General features: G+C 39.3%; 1 protein-coding gene across 2 annotated transcripts; it reads left to right on the forward strand.

The window, feature by feature from the left end:
- Positions 1-29: 29 nt before the first annotated feature.
- Positions 30-19,623, forward strand: prkg3 (protein kinase cGMP-dependent 3). 2 transcript variants are annotated; one of them, XM_085133036.1, is made up of 22 exons: positions 30-1,473; positions 4,887-4,976; positions 6,474-6,536; positions 6,652-6,778; positions 6,862-7,028; positions 7,181-7,294; positions 8,279-8,384; positions 8,539-8,602; positions 8,740-8,817; positions 8,955-9,043; positions 9,643-9,708; positions 9,898-9,945; positions 10,095-10,136; positions 10,269-10,380; positions 11,469-11,605; positions 11,694-11,783; positions 11,937-12,078; positions 12,200-12,363; positions 12,568-12,684; positions 14,313-14,375; positions 15,089-15,164; positions 15,817-19,623. In XM_085133036.1, exons 1-22 carry the CDS (start codon positions 1,353-1,355, stop codon positions 15,901-15,903), a joined length of 2,163 nt encoding a protein of 720 aa, XP_084989162.1. In that variant the 5' UTR covers positions 30-1,352; the 3' UTR covers positions 15,904-19,623. The 2 variants fall into 2 exon arrangements, with proteins under 2 accessions (XP_084989162.1, XP_084989163.1); XM_085133037.1 differs by having other exon boundaries at positions 1,384-2,956; positions 15,817-19,622.
- The last annotated feature ends 5,607 nt before the right edge of the window (positions 19,624-25,230 follow it).

The raw sequence follows: 25,230 nt of genomic DNA on the forward strand, positions 1-25,230 counted from the left end.
GTCCGTGCACCGCACACCTGTAGTATGTAGTATGTAGACTGCACTGTAGAGTTCAAGTGCTCTGCTTGTTGCTATTTAAAAAAAGTGAAGAGTTGGTTAATTAAAAACAGCATTATTGTTGTTTTCTTCTTGCTAATTATGTTTTTTTCCCTTTTGCATCAAATGCTTATTTAGTTTTGAGCCTTCAAGAAGTGTTTTCCTCGGGGTTTGTAGCATGCCTTAAAGGATGAAACTTTCCTGTGTTTATACCCTGCATGCTGTACAGTAAACGACACCAGTGGTAAATGAGCCGACACTGGGTAAAGACCATTAACGCCTTGTGTGGTGCTTCAGTATCTGCTGCTATAAAGTGTAATTAAGTATTGTAAGCATCACACAAGGACCAGATCAGCATGTACATGTACTGAATGTATTTTTATTATCAGTAGACAGTACATCAGCTTTGTTTTTGTATTACCAACAGTGCACTGATTAATATGTAGCTTTACTGTGCTAGGTGGTATTAGTGTAGGATTCATGCCATTTTTGACTGAAGCCACTGCTGGCTATAAAATGAAGTGTTTTCAATCATCGGCATGAAGAAAATAGGTGATAATGGTGCTAATTGGTGGCTTTTAATTGTCAGCGTGAGGGTGGATGAGAATTTAATTTTGCTTTTTCAGAAGTTAAAGAGGCTTTTCATGAATGTCACGAATCCATCAGCTATTTGCATGTTTACCACATTCACTTGCCTTTTAATATCTTTTTTTTTTTTTTAACTCACGCCTTATTTTTAAACTTTATTTATGGGCTGTAAAGACAATCACGGTGTTATTGCAATATCATGTAATGGTGCAATATTTGGGCATTGTATGTTTGATGGTGTATCTTGTAATTACACTACAATTAAAGGGTGATAAAGATCGACTGGTGATTTTTACATCTTGAGTTTGTCTGGAAGCTTCAAGTGGCCGTTCACTGCGATCGATAGCAAGTCGCAGCAGGTTTATTTTGTTATAGCACGTATCACCAGGTTTGACCTGTAGTGGAAAAATGTTATAACCCATATGTCAGGGACCAAGCAGTAAAGCATAAAGGACACAGGTGGTTTTAATTAAAAAAAGGGGTTTTATTGACCCAAAAATATGAAAATATATTTAATAAAGCCAAAACTTAAACAGGCAGACCAATAAAAGAGGTCAACTCAATAGACTAAACTCAAGATAATAATTAACAAAACCTCAAACAAACATATGATAAACTGACCTGCTGAAATGGAAACTTAAATACTGGCTTAGCTAAACCAAATGACACACACGGGGGAAACAAGATGGCTGCCATATAACCAACAAATACAAAACAATTAAACAAACATGAAACACCCCCCAGGCAATGAAGCATGTGGTGCTATCCAATTAGGCCGTCAGTGGTACTTCAGGTCTCCCAGCCCTTTGCCACACCTTTTGCCAGACAGGAGGAGAAGCCAACCCCCAGGTAACTCAAACAAAGAAAGATGTATTAATATAACATAAAACAAAACTTTGACCTTGCAAGGTTAATATGTGTGCACGCCATATAAACATTGGAAGGTGCGATGGAAAAATAAATACATTTAATAAAGAAACAATATTGAACAATAAGTAGAATATTTTAAAGTAGTGACTGTAAATTAAACTAAGGTGAATCAACTGGTGGTGAGGTGTGGAGCTTACCATGTGTGCCATGCCATCACACCATATGCTGCCTGTCACTGAGTTACCCTTCACTTGCACTGCTGAAATCCAAGGCCTTTAATCTCTGAGCGCTGGAGTCATTAATGTCGCAGATTAACCAGGAAGATATCAATAATTAACTGTGAACAATAAAGGCCCACGCCCTTTGTCACAATGCTAACCCTCTAACCTCATTTAGAGTCATTTGTGGCCTAGAAAACATCCAGTGGAATTTACTCTGTGGAAAAACAGGAACCTGAAGGAGTAGCCACTTTCCAAATCTGGCAGATAAAATCTACCCTAAAATAGTTCCACACTACCCCAGCTCTTATGTGAATGCAGCCATTTGGAAGAAAGGTGCTTGTTGCGAGCACATTTTTTCTTTCTAAAGACAAAAATGTGAAGGTAGAAGAGTGAGGACTTGTGCAGCTTTTATGCTTCTACTTCAGCTTTGTGGCAGCTTTTGCAGTGACTTGTTTGCTTGTGCTCCCACTTTAATTTCCTCACTTCTCTGTCATCTGCATGAGCGAGAAACAATTATTGCTAATAAACGTCACAGTAATCACAAATCAGTTCCTGTTTTTTTTAAGGTAACAAAATAATGTGAATGAGGTATAAAAGAAGCACCCTGGTACGCTTTTCTTCTACTTGCCCGATGTGTTCTTTCAGGATGAATAACGTGCTGCAACATCACACTTTAGCTGTGTGTTTTCTCAACTGAGCATAATTTTTACAGCCCAGCTTTCTCTCCAGCTCATCCTCCTCCTCCTCCCTCCTCCTCCGCCTCTTCTTCTTCTCCTTCTTGTACTCCTGCTGCCTGTATTCCTCTACCTGGTGTGATAGGAGGAGCCTCAGGTTATGGTTAATGATTCAACACCAGAGCCGTGGAGATTGATAGATACAGAAAAAGAAGGAAAGATTTAGTGAGAGAGAGAGAGAGAGCTGGAGAGAAGTAAAAATAGTAAAGCAGTAGACGGGGAAATGTAAGCTGAGAAAGTATGCAGTGGCAAGAAAAGTAGAAGAAGGAGTATTGATAGAGAGTTTGCAGGCTGCATGCGGTGTGTCTGCTCAGGTGTGTCCAGTCTGTAGCTCATCTGGGGTTCAAGCAGGTCAGAAAAACTGCACAGAAAGCCAAAAACTTCTCTGCAGTGGAAAAGTGGATATCGTTGAGCAGCTCAAGGTGATTATTTGGCTCCTGTGATCCATGCGGCCTTCATAGGCAGGACATTAGATCACCTTGTCTGCTGATCACACCATGCCTGCAGGTGAGTGTGGCTTCAGTCTATTCGTCCACAGATTACGTGCAAATAGTGTCTCAGAGTTGTAGATTAGGTCAGACAGGCCGCCTTCAGGCGTTTATCGGTTCTTTAAATATATTACCGCTGTGTTCAGCTTAAGTTTTATTATTTTTTGATTTACTACAGCGATTAACAAAACGTTATATCTGAGAAAAGGCTGCCTAATAAAGACAAAGCACATGACTTCCTTCCAGGTTTCTATTACAGAGTATCTTATGAGAATTCAGCTGTAGTTACACATGGCCATGAATTAATAATGAAGCAGTATGAAGTGGACTGTATGCTGGCTGTGTCAGTATAATGGTAGCTGGCATCATGTTCCTGCCGTGCAGCTGAAAAGCAGACACAAATATCTGTTTTTCTTTCTTTTTCTCTCCATTTTTTGGCGTTGTTTGCTTTAATATCATGTTTCCTGGGATCCTCCAGGATCATTTACCAGATATATGAATATACGCATGTTAAATGAATGTTGCTCACTTTTAAAGTTCATTCAGTATTTAAATAATAACCTGTTTTGTTTTTTATTTATTTTTTATTTATTTTTATTTTTTTACCATTGTAACAAAAATAACAAACATGGACCAGTGAAACAGCAAATATTCAAACAGAAATACAGCCACCTACCTATCAGTTGCCCCAGGGCTGAAGAATAACTGACCATTGAGTGTCAACCTGCAGGCACTAAAGGTTATCATCTCAATCAGCTCAGATTGTCTTTCTCAACAGCTACAAGTTCCTAGAAAGTTTACAAATTGTGTTTGTGCACGGCTCTGTCTTAGTGTGTGCTTTGGTGACAATTTAATGAACCACCCTGAGGCAAATCTGATATTCAAGTAAGCATGTAAGGACATATTTTTATGATCTGTGTAAACTGACCATTAAGGTCTTTTTCTTTACTGTAACACATTTATGAGCTCTGTGCACTGCAGTCACGTCGCTTTCTGTACTGAAATCCCTGGAAAAATATCTAGTTTAGGCCGCTGTACATGTCTTTTTTAAGTGCCCATGCTCCCTTGCAGAAGAGGAGCTGTTTATATTTCCCTGTCAAATTCTGCTGGTGTTTTACTAAATGACTTTATGAGTTTAGTTTAATCTTAGGCCTGTCCAATGTTCAGGGTGAGGCAGCAGTAACCTGGGGTCATACGATGTGTGCCGTGAACACAGGCAAACACCCTCTCCAGCTGGGTTTTTACTGTGTGTTTAGTAAAATGGTCACATATCCAAGTGTGTTTGTATTGATTGGAGTGTTAAAAAAAAGAAAAAAGAAAAGGAATCTTGTTTGCAGAGATTCTTCAAACAGCTCACCTCGATTAAGAGAGGTATTGGATCTGACTTGTGGTTAACTTCATTGTTAATCTCATGCAGCAGTGCTAATGAATCTGTCAGTTAATATGACCTGCTTATGCATAGTCACAGAGGGTTTTTTTATGTCTCACATTAGTGTAACAACCCACAACCAGCAAATATAAATAATCTGCATATAAACGCAAAGCCTGGAAAAAGTGATCTATCATTTAAGGGTTTTTTATACAGCTTTGACAGGTTTTGTGTCATTATCAGTCACAGAAACTGTAACAGATCTTCAGCAAATGCTGGTAGGGTGTGACAGCACTCAGAAAGCACCCCGTTGACTGTCCATCATTAGTCTGCATTATTCAGCAGGGCTCTTGCTGTGTGCTGCCAGTGAAGTAGGGTTCAGTGCTTTGAGAAAAAGGTATCATCACAGTTACAGTTTAAATATCACCCTTTATGGCTTTGTGTGTAGGAGTTTCCACAAATATCACAACAACTGGGGCTACATTTTATGTCTGTGTTCAGGTGCATAATTTATACAACTTCTCGTTTTCCTGTTATATGAAATTCTCTCATAAATCTTCCTTTTTAAAAAAATCTGTAGCTATGGAGAAGCAAATAGAGGAGCTGAAGCAGCAGCTAGAAAAGCAATGTCTGATCAACAAGGAGCTGCAGAGGCAAAATAAGGACCTAGGTGAGTACAACAATAACTATATAAGCTTTAAATATTGTAGAGACGTCATTGTGCAATAGCAGGTTCATTGAGGTGAATATGGGGATATATATGAATACATGAATTAAAGGTGGAGCTCTTAAAGTTCTGAAGGTTGAGTTCAAATTTAGAGAACCAGAATGAGGCCTTCACAGGACTTTTACTTAAGATGTGAAATCAGTGGAACTTAGACAGGTAGACATGGTCAAGACAAACGGCTGAAACAGTTTGAACAGGAAACTTCATGTGCTCACAGAAACTGGATTAGAGAAGATTCCCTGGTCTGATAAGTCTCCACTTTTGCTGCTTGTTTTGGATGGTAGATGGTCAACATTTCACATCAACATCAAACCATGGATCCATGATCTGGTGATGATGGTGTAATGGCATGAGAGATATTTTCTTGGCACACTTTGAGTGCCTTAGTATTAGATGTGCATTGCTTGCTGACTATGTCCATCCTATAATGACCACATGTCCATCCTCTGGTGGCTAATGTGGCATGTCATAAAGCTCATGTCATCTCAAACTGGTTACTTGAACATGAGAGTTTCACTGTACTGAAATGTCTCGCATGGTCACCTTTGGGATGTGGTGGAATGGGAAAATCATGCCATGGATGACATGTGACAAAATCATGTGATGCTGTCAGGTCAATATGGAATAAAGTCTCTGAGGATTGTTTCCAGCACCATGATGAATCTATGTAATGAAGAATTAAGACAGCTCTGATCCAACCCAGTACTAGCAACATGTACCTAATTACGTGATTGATGAGTGTAAAATGTTGGAGGGATGCAACTAAAATGTTAGACTTTTTTTTTTCTGATCATGGCCAGAGATCAGTTATTAGCATGGATCAGTTATTAGCATGGATCAGTTATTAGCATGGCCCCACTGTACATAAAACACAGAGCACACATGTAGAAAACCATGCAGTCACTCGTCGGTTTATGGGCTTAAATCACAATGAGAGATGGATCAGGCTGATAAGTGGATGACATTATATACTCATGAATGGATGACATTACATACCTTTATGACTTGTCAGTCATAAATGTATCCATGCGCAATGCATGCTTTATGTTATTTGTCTTTGATTGTGATCTTAATTGACAAAAGTGACATCAGTATGTGGCTCAAAGACTCGAAACCAGTGATTCATAAAATAAACTCACTATTAAGGTATTTAATTTCAATTCAATTTTATTTATATAGCGCCAAATCACAACAAAAGTTGCCTCAAGGCGCTTCATATATACTTAGTGAAGTCATAAATCAAGAGACAACTAGGGTCATTCTAGGGTGATTCATTACGTTTGCATTCAGAGGAGTGGACCCCTGCAGGCCATTAGAGAGAATTTACGTTGGCTTCATGTTTCAGACCCATATCCATCTTTTATATACAAAGCACAGAAATCGTCACTTTTAATGTGTTTTGCACATTTAATATGTGGTTTTTTTTCTTCACATTCACAGAAAAACGACTCACCGAGAAAGAGAAACTCCTGCAACAACTGCAGAGTCAGTATCATGATCTCGGTAAGCAGCTCTTCACGGGAACACAGAACAGGGACACATCTACTTATCTACTTACACACATGATTGATGCGATTTCTAATGGCGATCTGTAACCATCCATTTGTTTCTGTTACAGACTTTCCCTCTCAGACCGGTAATGAGATTGAACCTGAGGTCAGGAAGAGCCGTGCAGCTGTCATAGCTTCAGAACCAATCCCAGAGAACCTGGAGATTAAACGGGCGAGGGTGAAGAAAAATGTCAGGTCAGCATCAGCACCTTTCCAACAACTTATTTAATACCCAGTTTGTATGTTGTAGATGACTTCTTTGAACTTTCTATCGGCAGTGAGACGAGCCTAATTGTCAAAGCTATCCAGAAGAATGACTTCCTGAGCCGGTTAGATGATGAGCAAATAGCCATGATGGTGGACCTGTTAAAGGTATCTCACTTCAATCCTGGAGATGAAGTCATTCAGGAAGGCTCTGAGGGAGACAGCATGTACATTGTGGCAGGTGGGCAAACACCTTAGTATGAATGTCTGTCTTTTTATCTGCGATTGCTCCATGTATGTACGGAAGATTTTTAAAACTGGGTTATTATCTTCTTACAGCATCATTTCACAAATAAGCAAATTTTAATATCATTTTTCCCCCTTTCTTTATAGCTGGTGAGCTTTCTGTGAGCCAGTCTGGCCGTGACCTCCGAACTCTAACTAGTGGTGATGTTTTTGGAGAGCTGGCGATTCTGTACAACTGCAAAAGGACAGCAACAGTCAAAGGTCAGCCTGTATAATGATGCCTCCTGGAGGGTTTTGCAGAGGGTTGTAGTGATTGTACTATATAGTATAATGTAATTTATGTGGAGACATATCTGTATGTATAATATAGGACCACATATGTTCTACATATGAGATAATGGATGAACTTTTTGACAGAAATACATAGCAGTACATTGGAGGAAAACTGCCCAGCATGTTAACAACAAAACGTCAACCTAACTCTAGATCATGGTGGGGATAATATCATAGTTTGCTTTGGTATTTGGACACCTTATAGTCACTGAGGGGAGAACAAACTGACTAACAATAACACTTCTGAAAAAGAAGAAACTCTTATTTTGAAAGGACCCAAAGAGTATCCTGATTGAAACTGGCTTAGTGTGGTTTTGGGACTGGTTGTCCAAAATCCCCAAAACGGATGCAGAAAACATGTGAAGGAGGATGTTGCTGCTTATCACAAACTCTTGGAGTCGCATTTTGATATAATGGACATGCCTTGTGCTGTGAAAGGTAGCAGCTTTTTCGGACAATGAAATGTAAAATGTGACAAAACCAAAACAATAACATAACTTTACAGCGACAGAAAAAAATAATAGCTTTTCAGTCACAGTAGGTTTGTAAGAAAGGTGTGTTCAAGTACATCCTTTTACAATGCAATCCACCCATGGGAAGGCAGTTTTCTCCCATCTGCAGCAAGCTTGTCTCTCATTTATCTCACTTTGTCATATGAGTTCTGCGATGGTGATAGAGTGCATCTGCCTATGGTTTTATGTCATTTATTTCAGATTTCATCTATTACATCTGAACAGTATTTGTGAATTTTCAATCAAATCAAACCTCAATAATTTTAAAGGTTCAATCAGTTTTTGTTACAGTTGTAGTTAAATTAATTCAATTGTAAAATATGCTTCAAAGTTAACCGAGTCCACTGCTCTTTTTATTTTTGTTTATTTTTATCTCTATTATTGTGCGCTCATATTGCAGCAAAGACACCTGTGCATCTGTGGTGCATGGAGCGACAGACCTACAGAAGCATTATGACCAACAAGTCCAAGAAGAAACGAGAACAGCTCATGGGCTTCCTAAAGACGTGAGTTTCTAGACTCTGCAGCCATGATAAAACTTTCATCCTGACTCCTCAGATTCTCAGATATCATAACAGTGTTGGTATTTTTCGCTGCACTAATGAAGCAAATGCTTCCCCTATTTCTAATTTTCTCTTAAATTCCCACTTGCCATTTCAGGGCCCACACTCTGAAGGACCTGAATGATGTCCAGTTGTCCAAAATCATTGACTCCATGGAGGAGGTGTGCACCTCGATGTCTTTTTTTGCTACGACACAACAGAATCAAATACGCTGAACACAAGGATGTTTTCTTTCTCTTGGAGTGAATCTGAAAGTACACATTTTTCTTAACATTATTTTTAATTCTGCCTCTTCTAGGTGAAGTACCAGGACAAAGATGTTATAGTTCGAGAGGGAACAGAAGGAAACGCATTCTACATCATCCTCAAAGGAGAGGTAACAATATCTTAACGTGCGTCTTTGGCCAGTCACACCCAGTTTTTATCCAGCCTGTTTCACAAACTCATATTTCTCTTGTGTGCATAACGTTTATTCTTTCCGTTTGTTTGCCTGTGTGCTTGTTTCCCCTTCAGGTGTTGGTGACTAAGAACGTAAACGGTCATCAGAAGCAGATTCGCAGGATGGGAAAAGGGGAGCATTTCGGGGAACAGGCCCTCATACGGTAACCATGGAGACACAACACATGCCTGAGGACATTTGCGAGAGCCTCGTGCAGCACGATGTGCTCCTCGCGCCTTCCTCAGCTGCTGTCAGCTGTGACATTTTTATTTTGCAGATTCTTCAGATTATCCTCCGAATGCTCTCTGGTGACGGAAACATCATGTTTTTCCCTAAATTGTGCAGTTCTGCTAAGATGCAAATGAGCCATTGAAGCAAATTTATTGCTGTGGCTGTCAGTAGAGGTGCATGCATACAGAAACACTGTGTGTGTGTGTGTGTGTGTGATCCTCTGGTGGAATAACAGAGGTTGTTTTGATTATACAAGGAGGATATTGGATTTTTAATAAATATCAAATATCATCTAGCTTGTGTTGTCTGCCTCTAATTTGCAGGACATGCAGCACCATCGCAATTTCACTGGGAATTATTTTTCTCAAAATAATGCAGTACTTTTTCACATTGCATATTTTTTAATCTACATATTAGTATTTGCTAATATATGTTATTCAATTAAAAATATCTCCATGAGGTTCTCTTTCTGCAGCTGTATTCACTGCATTTCCACAGACTTGAATTTTGGCAATGCTTTTTGTCTTGCAGCGAGGTCTCGAGGACAGCAACCTGCACTGCCGACGGCCCTGTTACCTGCTTCTCCATTGACAAGGAGTGAGTCTGACCCAGCACTCAATTCCGACAGTAACCGAATGTGATAGTGTGTTCGCTCAGGCTCTGCAGTGACAGCTGTTGCTCCTGGAGAGGACAATTCTTTGGTGGCTTTACAGTGTGTTTGCTGTCTGTTGTGTTTTCCCACTTGCTTACAGATGCACAGCTTGACTAATGATGCCTTTTGTTTAGGGTATTTGAAGAAACAATTCCCGTAGAGCACCTGGAACTCTTTGATGAGTATGTATTGGAAAAAAAAAAAGCACTTTTGATTGCATAACCACAATTTGTTTTTTCCTCCACCTTGCCGAGAGTGTGACGTGGAGGTAAAATAGACTGCCCCAGTTAGTTTCCTGCTCATATCCTGTCAAATTTATTTTCACTTCCAGCTCCAAAGTGATGCAGGAGGCGCAACCTCCAGAAAAGTCGAGGTGAGTGGCTGTTGAAGGTGAAGGTTAAAATATGTTACAAAACCAACAATTAGTCACCAGAATAAGCTCATTAAGCAGTTATTAGTGAAAACAAATCTTAAAAAATAAAATAAAACCCACACTCTTTCTCAGCCCCAGCTCCACTCTGAGATTGAAGGATCTGGTTCCAGTCTTCTATCAGGAGGGTCGCTATCAAGGAGATCCTGTCACACTTGGAGTTGGAGGATTTGGCCGTGTGGCGCTGGTCAGTTGTGCATTTTGTCTGGGTTTAAAAACACACAAAATATATGTATATATATATATATTTTTTTTTACCATTTATTAGAAAGGTAGAAACTACAGAGGTAGTTTTCACCATCACACCAGAGCAGTCATAACACAGTCATAATGGATGATGTATTATGGTCCCATGTGTCACAACTGTTTGAGCTACCGAAATGGAAAAAGGACATAATAATTATAGCCATGTTTACTCTACATTGGCATGTGAAAGTTGCTGTTGTAAAGAGAGGCTCTGTCAGCCTACTGTAAACACTGATGTGATGTATAAGGTAGTCTGTGAACTGCTAAAGGTAATTACTCCCACAGTCAGAAAAAAATTACAATTTGTTGTTCAGCTAACTTGTGCTCAGCTCTAACCCCTCATTTTAGTTACTGTCGCATTAGCCACTAAACGTTTATGTACTCTAACATATATGGACATTTCTCTCATTTGCAGTAAATCCAAATCCCCAGTTCCAAAAATGTGGGGACACTGTGTGAAATGCAGTGCAGAATGCAATCATTTGAAAAGCTCACAAACCTGTATTTTAATCACGATATAAAAGAAGCAAAACATATCAAAAGTTAAAAATAGGGAAATGTACGACTTTCAGAAAAAAATATTAGCTTGTTTTGAATTTCATGGCTGCAATGTGTCTTGAAAAAGTTGGGATAATTTGTTTCCTTTTTAGTCCAGAGTACAGGATGTTTTCCAAAAAAGAAGTTTAAATTTTGATTCGTCTGACCACAGAACAGTTTTTCACTTTTCCTCTATCCATTTTAAATGAGCTCCGTCCTGCAGAAGACTGGTGTTTTTGGATCTTGTTCATGTATGGCTTACTCTTTCCATGAGAGCGCTTGAACCCCATCCTCCTTGTGAACTGCCCCTCTGCCCCTCTACCCTGCTGAGAATCTCTCCCTGTCAAAGATGCTCGATTCATACCCAACCATATTACTTTGGTACATTGTTACCTGACATGAGAACTTAAACATTTCACACATTGTCCCGACTCTTTTTGGAACTGGGGTTGTCAAATATTTAGCACTGATGACTGTTTTTGCTCTTCTAAGATGACCACCCTGCCCCATGGAAAATATTACGCCGTGAAGCGAGTCAGCAAGAAGCACATTGTTGCCAAGAGACAGGAAGAGCACATGCTGTTTGAGAAGAAGATCCTTAAAGCTGTGCAGTGTGAATTCATCGTCAGGTATCAAAGACATGTGGACTGCAGTGTTTTAAATCCATCGGTTGAGCGCAGAGCACCTGAAAATGTTTTCTGCTCTCGCTGTTTCTAGACTTCATGGAGCTTTCAAAGACACACGATACATCTACATGGTGATGGAGTTCTGTAGTGGTGGGGAAATCTGGACCAAACTCAAAGAAGTGTAAGACGGAAAGTGAAATGATGCTCTATATTTGGAGTTCCAAAAATACAGTTCCAAAAATACATACTTTTTTGTAGAAGCTGTAGCAGATGGAAGTTTACAGAAACTTATAGAAAACCGTTGTCCAACTTATTGCATCTTTGTGAATGTTAGAGGTCGTTTTGACGAGCCTGTCGCTGTGTTCTGCACTGCCTGTGTGGTGGAGGCCTATGCTTACCTCCACAAGAAGAACATCATGTATAGAGACCTAAAGCCTGAGAACCTGATGCTGGATGCGAAGGGCTACGTCAAACTGGTGCGTCTTTACCTGTAAACAAGATTCTAAAGCAAACAAACTTTTTTTAAAATGTGAATTTCAGTTAATGAAGACTTTATCATCACATTTGATTCTTGTGTGGCTGCTTGTCACCATCCAGGTTGACTTTGGTTTTGCAAAGGAGCTGGTTCGGGGTGAGAAAACCTACTCATTTGTTGGTACTCCTGAGTACATGGCTCCAGAGATCATCAAGAACCAGGGACATGACTTTGCAGTTGACTTTTGGTCTCTTGGCATCCTGATTTTTGAACTATTGGCAGGAAGGTAATAATAATGATAATAATACTTTTTTTTTTAAACAACAGAGACATAAAATAACCTTAATGTTTACCAGCAGATGGCAGCAGCACTGTATGGCTTTTTCAGAGCTCAGTGTCTCACAATTTCAGGTTTCAGTCTTTTTAATACCATTCAATAAAAATTAAACATTTATTAACAACACGTTTTTTTCTGTTTTCAAATGGTCAGCCCTCCCTTTTCAAGCTCAGAGCCCCAGAAGATTTATGCCAAAATTTTGGATGGGGAGTTCCATTATGCACCTTATATGAGCGAAGCAGCCAAGTCCATTATCAGTAAACTGTGCAGGTAAGAACAGCTGAGTTTATTGAGAGCACATAAATTACATTTTCATATAGGTCACTGATAATTGTGCAAAAAAGAAAAATGGAATTAGACCTTATGAAAATTTCACTCAGTGGCAACTTCATTATCTACACCGTCCTAGTACTGGATTAGACCCCTTTTTGTCTTATTTGTGGCATAGATTTAAAAAAGGTGCTTAAAACATCCTCAGAGATTTTGGTCCATATTGGCATGACAGCATCACACAGTTACTGCAGATTTGTCAGCTGCACATCCATGATGTGAATCTCCTGTTCCACCACATCCCAGAAGTGCTTTTTACACTAAGATCTGGTACCTGTGGAGGCCGTTTGAGCACAGTGAACTCACTGTAATCAGTTTGAGATGATTTGAGGTTTGTGACATTATTGCATATTAGCTTGCAAGAAGCAGCCATGAGAAAATTGGTACACTGAGGTGTTAAAGGGATGGACATGGGTAGTATTAATACTCAGGTACGCTTTAGCATTTAAAACAGAGATTTCAAAGTAATTTCTACATCGTGGGCCACAGTTTGATCTTAAGTGGGCTGGACCAATGAAATGTGTAAAATTACAGAAAACTATATCTAGTAGTTCACTGCACACACTGTCCCATAAGTATACAATATAGTTTTTGTCAATGTGTGTTTTTGTCTGTTTTTGCTGACTGTGAATTCAATGTAAAAACTGACATTTCTATAGAAGAGTGAATTTAATTACTTATGGATGGCTGTAGGGAAGGTCTTTATCAAAAGCTGTAAAACTGATGAGATTAAAAGTTTAAAAGTCTCTAAATTTATGCCTTTTAGTGGACTGGATTGGAGTCTTTGCCGATTCTGGTCCCCGGGCCTTATGTTTGACAACCTGGTTTAAACACAAAATTATTAAATGGCCAGAAAAAGAAAAAATGCCCCACACCAATACACCACCAGTCTGAACCACTGGTACAACCAAGATGTATCTATGCTTTCACGTTGTTTACGCCAGATTCTGAATCAACTATACAAATGTTGCATCTGAAATCGAGAACAGAAAGCTTTTTTCCAAACTTCCATCATCCAGTTTTGGTGTGAATTGTAATGTCAGTTTCTATCGTTCACTGGATATTTTCTCTTTTTTGGACCATTCTCTGTAAACTCTAGAAATGGATGTGTAGGAAAAAATCCCAGTAGATTGTCAGTTACTGAAATACTCAGACCAGCCCATCCGGCACCGACAACCACGTTCAAAGTCACTTAAATTACCTTTCTTCCTCATTCTGATGCTCAGCTTGAACTGCATGTCTTAAATGCATTGGTTTGCTTCCATATCATTGGTTGATTTGAAATAGAATTCACAAGCAGTTAAGCAGGTGTACCAAAAAAACCCTAAAAATCCCCCAAAATCTTGTCGGTGAGTTTGCTTGTTTGGAAATGCCACAGTGCCTCAAAGTACAGTGTGAATAATGAAAAATGACAAAAATGTCTGAAAAACAAAGCATTCCATCATTAGATGCATTTGTATTTATATAGAAATATATTTGTAATAAAACACACCTCTTGAAAAATGAAAGCTCATGAAACCAAAAGCAGTTTCTGAACTGCCTTCTCTCTGAATGATGCATTTTTTCAGACCTCGGCCTGGTCAGAGATTAGGAAACACCAAAAATGGGATCAAAGATGTCCGGCATCACAGGTAACCATGGCAACACTCTCTTCTTTGGTCACCTACTGCTGCCTGTACTGTAGTACATTACACTACACCACCAGTCTGAACCACTGATACAACCAAGATGTATCTATACTTTCACGTTGTTTATGCCAGATTCTGAATCTACTATACAAATGTTGCATCTGAAATCGAGAGCAGAAAGCTTTTTTCCAAACTTCCATCATCCAATTTTGGTGTGAATTGTAATGTCAGTTTCCTGAGCTCTTCTGCTTACCTTGGTTGTCACCAGTTGTTATCTGATTTACTGTTGCCTTCCTATCTAACTTGAAGCAGGCCAGCTGTTCTCCTCTGACCTTTGGCATCAACAAGGCATTTTTGCCCATATTGAACAGGCAACAGTAATTTTATACATTTACTAATCTGTAATGATAAACATTATGCACCTTTCCACCTCAAGTGCATAGCACATACAATGTTGTGTAATTATTATAGCAGTATTACTATACAGTGAGTACATTTACTACAATAAATATATACTATGTGAAAAATAGGGAAGTGATTAGCAGTCTAAAGTTCTTTATACAGAAAAACAGCATGGTGATTTTGTCGTTATAGATTATGTTTCTACACTGCTGATTGAGCCTTTTTACCTTGTTATTATTTTATGATTATAAAAGCATGTTTAATAATAATAATAATAGTAATAGTAATGACAAAATCTCCCTTTTTACCTTCAGGTGGTTCAGCAGTATGAACTGGCACAAGCTGCGTGTGGGTCAACTTGAGGCTCCCACAGCACGGCTTATCCGCAAGGCAAGTCAAACCAGTGTTACTCTTACATGGAAAGCAGAATCCTTTTTTATGTTTAGAGAAAGCGAAACAAAAGAAGGACCGCAGGCATGATTGTGTGGAACAAATATTACTGGTTTTTGCAATGGCTAAAGAACTTTTTGATACATGAAACCCACTGTGTATTCAGACTATATTAACAAAACCTGGGTCTGAAAGGTTATTACACACTGCATGAACATGAAAAAATAGAAAGTCCAAATGGAAAAAAAAACCAACTAATTTTTTCACCCTCATATCATTACTGCCCCCAGAAAGAAAATTAGCCTATCGTAGTTGCTCCAGTTTCTTGCTCTTCTTGTCCTCATCCTCTTAGTCATGTGTTAAGATTAAAAAAAAACCTGTAGGATTATTCTTTCAAATGAACATTTAAAAATATTTTACTAAATGCTTCATTCAAAAGTAAATGCTTCTTTAAAATAAATGATCAACTCCCCAAAAATGTTGAATCTGCTTCATTGGGACTATGTGGGTGTTATTTGGAGAGATGTACTTTTTCACACTAGCCTAATTTTGTTAAAATGAGGGGATTTAAGAGTGTTTAATATTACTGATTAGAAATAGATTACGGGATAGGCTGTTTTATGAGCTTCATTAACATTTCATCCTCTTTCAGGGTCCCTGCTACATCAACTTTGATCGCTTCCCTCATGATCAGACGAAGGCAGAAGAGGAGTTCTCTGGCTGGGACCGTGACTTCTGATTCTGATATCTATGTTAAAGGATCAAGAAGAGATCCCCATATAGGATAATTGTAGGTGGCCTGAGCTGGAGCCAAAACAGGGCTAAAGTCATATGAGGGTGGGAAGAATTTCCTGTTTGGAAAAAACAAAACAAACAACCATGTTGATTTAAATTTGATTATTGGGGTGAAACTGTATCGAATCATGCACTTACGACATGTGCCGAAATTCCTCTTTTGCTATTCAAAAACAACCATAAAGGTGGATAAGGGGCAAAAATATGTAAACGTGTTACAAGAACATGGTACAACATTTTGTTTCCAAATACAGTCCAAGTCAATTTGGTGTCTGGTGGAGAAGTGCCAATAACAACATCTATATAACACGTTTTACTGATTCCAATAAAAACACCCATCCCTGTGTTTAGTGGAGAGTTTCTGTCATATGGTACAACTTGTACCAAACAACAACAACAATAAAAAAAACCCTGTTCTTATTAAACCTGGAAATACAATCATTTCTAATGCCATAGCTGTAATGTATGTCTGTGTCTATTGTTCCTTTGAATCTTTCAAAGTTTTAAAGAAAAAAAGTGCTTATCCTCTTGATAAAGTTGTTTACGTTACACTGTTACTTTCTTGTGGTGTTGGGCCTTGATTTCTAGATAAAAAGATAACTGAACATCATGATGAAGAATACCTTTTTGATTGAAGATAAAGAAAAATTGCCCTTATACACTTGATTCAGCTCAATTTGTTACTGTACTGCAATAAAATACCAAGCCGATTTGATTTACTTTTTTTCCCTCCTGCTGACACCAAAGTATTCAGAGATTAGATTTGTGATAGATGACAATGCATGGTGGAAATGCGTTTTTAAGGATGTTATCAGGGTGGAAAGTGGCATGTGACAGAATAAGGGTTTAATCTCATGTTCTTGACAATGGCTGCAGCTGACTGTTTGGGTCTGGAAAAGGCACAGATGTCTGATGTGGCAGCAGGTTTTAGAGCTGGAGGAAGGAGTCTTCCTGTCCCCTCCTGTTAATGCGCACGATGTGCCTGCTGAGACCAGTTTTCCACATCACGACACAAACTTCACAGGAATAAAAACCACATCTTCCAGAGGGAAAACACCCGCTGCCAGATGTTTCCTTCCTACAGAAGACCCAAAACACATTGAAGCATAGACTCTAATACCCCAGCAGCAATGACAGAAGCGGCCCAGAGGATGCACAGTATAGTTACAAGTATTTCCTATTCACAGCAGTAAACCGTGACTTCCTGTTTGCAGATCACTTTATTTTACCTGTGATGCATGTGGTATGATTAACAGAGCAAACACAATATTCTCTGTTTAACAATCCAAGTAACTCATAACAGTTTTCTGATTTCTTGTCACTCTCTCGAGTAGCATTCATGTCTATTAAAGCCCCATTTCTTCCAATGATGCCGTAGATTTCAGCTGCACTGAATGCATCTCCAGACTCAATATAAATGATAGATTGAGCAGAAAGGGGATCGAGGCTGATAGACTCAAACGAACATTTGCACAGTCAAGAGATTTATGTAAGCTTATCCTGACTCCTGTCTGTGAGTCTCTATCTTCAAGCTCATTTTCTTGCGAGGAATATTGACCGAGCTCCATGTGAGAGGACTGTCTCATGCAGCCTGAAGTTTAACCTGAAACACTAAAGAAGAAAAAAGAAACACCAGGGAAAAGCAAACATTTGCGCCTCGCTGTGTTCTTTCACTAAATGTCCTTCCCGGTTGTGTTTTCTCCACTGAGCAGTCTTGAGTTAATTAGGCTCAGTGCTAACACCTGTGCTGATTAATTATTGTTTGCACCTGTGCTGAGTCTACTTAAGCCCCTCTCTTTGCTTGCTGCTTTGTTTGGTCACTTATGTTTGAGAGGTCTGAGTGGGCATCTGTTTCTGTGTAAGGCAGGCCTGATGAGTGATTGGCTGCCCTGAGAAATAATACAAAAGTGCAGGAAACATGTAACCACTTCAATCAGCACTCTCAATCTGACTTCTCCATGCAGGTATTATATTTCTCATAAAGCGATCATAAAGGAGCCACTACTTGATGCTCTATTAAAAGCACTCCAGACTGGAGATTTTAGTGTGTGTGTGTTTTTTCCTATACCCCAATGAACCATCAAAACCCAGAACATGTAAAACATTATGTACTCTGATTGATTGTACCCAGTTGAGAACTGGAAAATATTTGAAATGATTGTTGCACAGCTGGTTATGATTGCATTCATGCTTGAATGAAAGGTCCTGCAAATTTTTTTTTAATTGTAATTATTTTTTATTATTATTTCCATTATGTATTTTTTTCAACCTCATTTTTATTTTAGTTTAGCTTTTGATATTCGTATGGCTGGTTTAAGAAGTTCTGAACAGGTAAAACAGTACACATGCAACAATTTGTGAATATGGTCAACTCTCATATATAGACAAGTCTCAGTGAATACATATGCACCCACAGCTTCTTCAGGAAATGACTAAAACTAAGGGCATTTTTCATTTTATTTTAGTGTTGAGCATACAATGTAATGCAGGTGAAATGGGTTTGTAGTAGCTTTCCTAATGGAAACCTGCATACTAAGCTTCAAGCTATATCCATCCATCCATTTCTCCACACGCTGGTGTGGTGGAGAGCAGTGTTGCCTCATAGCAAGAAGGTCCTGGGGCTAATTCACCTGCCAGCTTGGGATATTTCTGTACAGAGTTCTGGATAATCTGGCTCCTTCTCACAGTCCAAAACACACACATTTTGGCTAATTGGTGAACTTGAGAACGCGAAGGGTTGTCTCTCTGTGATAAACTGGCGACCTGACCAGGGTGAATCTTGCCTCTCTCTCTATGACAATTGGGATAGCCCCCCCCAAACCTGAATGGAATAAAGGGAGGAAAACGGATGGATGGATGAATGGTTGTCTGTCTCAGTGTTAGCCCTGTGACAGATAGGTGACCTGTTCAGGATGTACCCTGTGACAGCTGGGACAAGCGTCAACCGTAAACACGACCCTTAAATAGTTAGCTAAAATGAAAATTAGGAACTTAAGTCCGTTGGTTATTCTTTAATTTTCCCTATTGTAACTCTAGTTTAAAACTACTCTTGATCCGCTGCCAGTATAAAAATAAATGTGCAGCTGCAGTAAGCAGAGAAAAAATAACTCAGAAATTCCACTTCTCTGACGAGATTGCATGTGTCTGGGTACAGACAGTAGGTGTGTGCAGGAAAAAAAATCAAACAAAAATAGAACTTGAAAGCTAACATTTGATGTGATGGACTATGAAAGCTCTTCCTCAGTGTCCACCTCTCGCCTGTGTTTCCTGTTTAGAGGCAGGACTCATCTCATGTTAACTCATGTGTGAGATTACCTTTGAGATTTCCCTTTTGCCCCCTTCTTTTTTATTTTTACATGACATGTGCTAAAAACTATTGTTTATCAGACTCTTCCCCACCTGTTGCAGCAGGCCAGAAAAAGCGAAGCTCTGCTATTGTATAACTTTTAAAATCCTGCTAAATTAACTGCTGTTATTCACCGTTAATAGTTCAGCTGCTTCCTGACTGAGTATATGGTTTTAATTATATCCTGATAATGTCTGTCTGTGATGAAAATAATGGTATATGCAGAAGCATACTGTATGTATTTTAAACCCACAGCATGCACTGATTTCCTGCCAGCAACCATTATATAACTGTAGTTATATAACATTTAAATAGAGGAAGTCAATGTATGATTAATTGTCTTGTCAATGATTTTTTTTTACTTTTGAAGAAATTATTGCTCCTCAGACACTGAGCACAATAACTGAGTCACCTTTCTTTGAGTATTTCTTGACCTTCTCTGCTATTATGAGGTAGGTCCTTATCTCTGATGAAAATGCTGATTATTCCCAATGAGAGTAGTAATGACCGTAATTTGTGTAATAGGTTATATCACAGCTTTCCTCATATCCCTTTACCCCTTATCTCCTGTTTTCTAAATGACTGGGAAATTTACCTGAAAATACAGTATACTGCCAGTAGCTAAACAGTGTGCACTGACTCATTATCTGCACATTTAAAACTTCAGCGTTGCCTTTTTTATTGTATATGTACAGAGTAAAGCCAACATTTCATGTGTTCCTGTCCTTAAGAGCTATTTTAAATTTCCCAGGGAACAAGTGCTTTAAAACAGCAATCAAAGTTACAGCCAACATTTCATGTGTTCCTGTCCTTAAGAGCTATTTTAAATTTCCCAGGGAACAAGTGCTTTAAAACAGCAATCAAAGTTACAGTTTGAGTGTGGTCGTGCATGAATTCTGTATGCAGATGGATTTAACGCTCCTTCCTAATTTGGCCTCAGCGATGAGTTGCTCTTATGCATGAATGCCCTTCAGGCCCTTGGAAACAGCTGCACTTGTAGGTACCTACAATGTCTCATTTCAGTTCTTCAGCACACTCCAATTATAGTTATAAATACAGGAGCTGAGTAGGTGTAAATGTGGTACATGCGTATGTGCATAAGTGTTTGGTGGGATAGAGAGCGGTTCAAAAAGCAGAATATAAAGGACTTTTTTTAGTCATCACATGGTATTGGACATTATTAAAAACAGGTAACCTGCTCTGGCAAGGAAAGACGTCTTCTGTGAAAAGCCCTAATGTATTTCAAAAAGGTGACAATCTTATGAGAAGATTATGGACATAATGAGCTGACCCTGGTAGAAGAGAATGGCCTTAGGAACTAGATGATGCCCAGCCACTTGCTATGACACGTGCATCTACTGAGCTAAGGATGAAAACTGTGGCTGAAAGAGTTTTATCAGAAGGGATCCTACTCTACTCATCATCCTCACTTCCAGCATTACAGAAACCAACGATCTTGTACATGCCACTCCCACAATCCTAGAAAAACTCGGGTATAAGAGCAGGAATGTCTTATACCCTAAATGTGACCCCACTTTGTAGGTAATTTTACCAAGTCCTCACTGTTCAGCAAATATAAGAATGTGTGTGTGCATGGAGTGCTTAGGTTTGCTGAATATAGACAATGGAAACCCAGGAAAGTCTGTTAACCTGACTGTGATAATTGTTGAAACATATACCTGCAGTTACATCTGTAATTATCTCCACAGATATAGTATAATTAACAAGTTGAGTCCCATTTGTTAAATTGCATATTGTAACAATTTGTTGGCAAACAGATAGGAACAGTGATCTCTAGATTTGTCATTGTTGTGAGGTTGATAAGAACTCATCATGGCACAAATTCAGAAATCTGCTTCAATTTACTCTTTCTTTGGTTGTCCAGTTTGGAATTAAGAAACGTTAACGGGAGCTGGAGCCTACTGTAGCCAACACACACCTGTGGAGAATTTTTAGTATCCATATTTTTGGCCATATTTTCAGAGAACTGAAACTGGACTGCTCTATGTGTAGAGAAATAGGTTCATTTCAGGGGAAATTCATTCTTATACTATAACAGTTGCTATAACAATGTATAGAATATAATGAGAATATTATCAGTCTTTTGCTCTCTTTTGAGTAGTTTCTTTTTCTTTTTCTGAAAGATAGCTGGAACTGTGAATAATAATATGAACGATCATGTACTATTTCCATGTAAATTGAATACATTTCTCACTAGCTGGAAATTTTCTGCTGAGCAGAAACAGACATGAAGAGCTGTTGGAGCTCAGATGGAGGCAGCCATTGATACTGCACTTTTCACCTTTCGAAGGCCATCCATTCAACGTGCAGAGCTTAGTTGGTGTGGAAGGTGGTACAAAGCATTGAAAAACATGAACCGTGACAACTGTTATGACTCCACACCTGACTTCCACATCAGCCTTGACAGCTCTCTGAGACACACACACACACACACTCTCTCTCTCTCTCTCTCTCTCTCTTCATCGTAAAAATATGGTACAGAATAACTACTTTTTTTTTTATCCATTCAATAGTTCAGATGTTTTGTGCAAGAACATTTTCTGTGTTCAACAATGTTTGCTACAATGTTTCCTCTTTTCTTTTTTGGCTGGTAGCATAATCAGTGTATTTATCTGCACTGGGTGGATGAACTAAAGGCAATCCTTGCAGGTTTCCAAAGCACTTTTATAAATTGGGATTGGACATTCTGTCAGTGTCTATCATTTCAGCCTTTTTCACACAGGTTTACAAAAACCTTCAAGGTCACTGAGGTTCCTTGACATCTATGCTGTGGTATCAAATCATAAACCTGTCTAATGGAGTGAAAATCTTTGCAGACCTTGTGAAATCTTGTTTTAATGCCTTGGGCAAAGACTTCCTGCTGCAGAGCTCTCAGAAGTCTTTTAACCTCTCAGTAACATCTGCAGGAGTTTAAAGAGAAATGATGAAATTCTCATAAACAGGCGTAACTTTAAGGCTGCAACAGAATGCAAAGTAAGCCCTGGCTACCAGATCTGACCCAGATCTGGTATCAAGCCGGCTCTGCTGGTTGACTTCTGGCATGATAAGACGTATGTCATCCAGATATGGGCCAGGCCTGGCATAGATGGTACTGTCTATGAGATGACATGCCATATCTGGCTCAATTGTGGTTTGGTTTATGTGGCCCAGGCCCATAACAAACAGGTCTGGCCCGGATCTGGCATCAAGCTGGTACTTCTGACTGACCGGTGTCATGGCAGGGTGTATGTCAACCAGATGTGGGCCAGGTCTGGCAATGATGGCACTATTTATGTTCCTATTTTCCTATTTTAGTTTGAAGATCCAAATGCCACGTTGCAATACTATACTGCTATAGTAGCCAACGTTTCAAATGCAGATTTGACAGGTTTGTGAGTGTACACTTTATCCAAAACCTAGTGACGGTTTACTCATCTCTGCCAGTGAGTGGCTGTAGCTCAGGAGGTAGAGCAGGTCACCTACTAATTGCAAGGTTATTGGTTTGATCCCTGGCTCCTCCAGTTTGCATCTCAAGAGTGTGAATGTGTATAAATGTCGTTAGGAAGCACTCAGTTTAGCAAAAGTGTGTGTGATTGGGTGAATATGGCATGTTGTATAGAGCACTTTGAGTAATCTGAGACAGTAGAAAAGTGCTGTAGAACACTCAGTCCATTCAATGTCTGAACAGAGTTTTGTCATGTTACTTTTGCACTATTATGTTCTGGCACGTTGTTATTACATGGCTTGATTAAGGTACACATTAGGCTGACATCTGGGGCCAGAACTGAAACTGTTCTGGGCCAGCACAGGGCCAGCAGTGTGTCTGCAACTGGCCCGTGGCTGCACACAACTTACACATGGCCCACATACCGCAAAGAATGATGGCCCTTTGGTGGCCCAGATCAGGTTTGCCAGAGGTAATCCACACATGGGCCAGCACAGGACCACCAGTATGTCTGCAACTGGCCTTGTGCTGGCCCATGTGTGGGCCACCTCTGGCAAACCAGATCTGGGCCACCAAAGGGCCGTCATTCTTTGCGGTATGTGGCCTATGTGTAAGCACATTGTGTGGGCCAGATCGGGGCCATACCAATTTTGCTATGTGGGTTAATGGCTATTCATGATCCAAATTATGAAGTGTACTATTTTTGGACAGAATGATTATCGTATCCTAGAATGTATCAGCTCACTGTAGAATACTTTTTAAAGATATTTTAAAAGCTTTATAATTGTCATTTCTATTTATCAGGGACACCTTCTTTAAACGATATCTATTTGTGTTCTTCAGCAAGTATTGAAGTAAAGGTCAGGATGCTATTCATCTTCCCAGCATGGGAGGATATTCTTTCTGCAACAGCCAGCACATGATAGGAAAATGAGATTCAGATAGAAAGGTCAGAGTTTAAATATTGTTCATCTGGCTTTAAAGAGCTGCTCTTTGTTTCCTGTTTGACTTTTATAATTGGCTTCATAATCTCATTTAAATACCTTATGACTGGACATTTTTATTTGTTTTTTAATAGCTCACCTTGTCAGTTTCCCCAGTATCTGGTAAAATGTAATTACATTTCATAATCAGCACAGAGCAACCTGTTGAAAAATGCACAGGGGTGCCGTCTTCCTCCTGCTGCTTGCAGGTGGATGAGGAAATAGCTAGCATGGCTCTGTCAGATGCTAGCAGCACCTACTGCTAACTAGTTAACTGCTTGTTAGGTCACTCTTTTGAAAAGTCATCTAGTACAATACAACCGTGCTACATTTGTTGTGTTAAGTAGTAGCAATACATTAATATGATAAAATACAAACAAACATTCAAACTGATTCAATATCAGAGTACTGCATTTTTGCTCACCCAGCAAAACCATTAAAGTATTTTTGAGAATTAATTTTGAAAATATTTCTGAAAATTGTCTCTCAATTCTGGGCTAAATTTCCACAGGAATCACACTGCATACAGTTCACAAACTTTACTTTTACTAGTAGAATACTACTGTTGTCTGCACTTTAGCTTCTTAAAGCTGTAAAGTGCATTTTAATTTAGTGGTGAAAGGATGTCTGTGGCAGGGGTGTGGTCTCTGGCTCTGCTGCAATGGAGGGGTGGTACAGTAAGCTCACGGGGCTGTGCCGGGAGGACCAAGGTGACAGGTGAGAGAATTAGAACTAATGAAATCTGCCCCTTTTTAGTGCCTGGACTCAGGAAGGAGTGGCATGGGGTGTGGGGAGGAGCTGGAAAGCTGGCTTCCCAGTGGTGAAGCAGTGGGAACGCTGTATTTAAAAAATAAAGGCGCTCAGCGTGACAATTGAACACTGTGTGGGTCCTGATCATTTCACAATGTGTAATGCACAATGGAAAGAGTGATAAAGGAAAGAAAAAAACAAAGTCTTGAATGCAACATGTTGCATGTTCTTAAAAGGCTTTACTGTGTTGCTATTACAGATATTGTGCATTGGGAATATTGAGCATTGACAGACTAAAGGCCAAATGAAAAGGTGAGTATTCCAGTGTTCAACGCAGCAGTGGAACAACAAAAGTAAATGTGTGTTACATTGTGTATCTTAAAAACAATTTTCCACCTTCTATTTTATTTTGCTGTCACAGCTGCACAACTCAGCGGCGCTTAATGAGTGCGAAGAAACAGAAATATCTAAGAATATCATCATGAGGCCAATTATAAGCCAAAAAACTGTAGAACTGAAAGTCTACAAAGGACCTGTCAAAGTCTTTCCACACAAAACCCACGCACCCACACACAGTTCCAGCTCGCTTTCAGTGTGTGAGGTAACATCAACATGTACCTCTTCAACTACAGACAATTGTGGTTGGTGGCTGAGTCACAGCTTGTCTCTGATGTCACTGCAGACAGAATCACTAATGAACGAATTTCCAACCAAGTTGGCTCTGTGGCTGCATTTTTCGGGATGTCG

Source organism: Neolamprologus multifasciatus, chromosome 15 (assembly GCF_963576455.1).
Source record: "Neolamprologus multifasciatus chromosome 15, fNeoMul1.2, whole genome shotgun sequence".
In the NCBI taxonomy this organism is placed as follows: domain Eukaryota; kingdom Metazoa; phylum Chordata; class Actinopteri; order Cichliformes; family Cichlidae; genus Neolamprologus; species Neolamprologus multifasciatus.

What these genes read in the sequence shown, in the direction of transcription:
- prkg3 (XM_085133036.1), top strand. Translation starts at nt 1,353, where the DNA reads ATGAAACACCCCCCAGGCAATGAAGCATGTGGTGCTATCCAATTAGGC. An exon ending in CAGCATGTACATTGTGGCAG is followed by an intron (nt 7,029 to 7,180) that starts GTGGGCAAACAC and finishes CTTTCTTTATAG; the next exon opens with CTGGTGAGCTTTCTGTGAGC. An exon ending in CGAAGGGCTACGTCAAACTG is followed by an intron (nt 12,079 to 12,199) that starts GTGCGTCTTTAC and finishes GTCACCATCCAG; the next exon opens with GTTGACTTTGGTTTTGCAAA.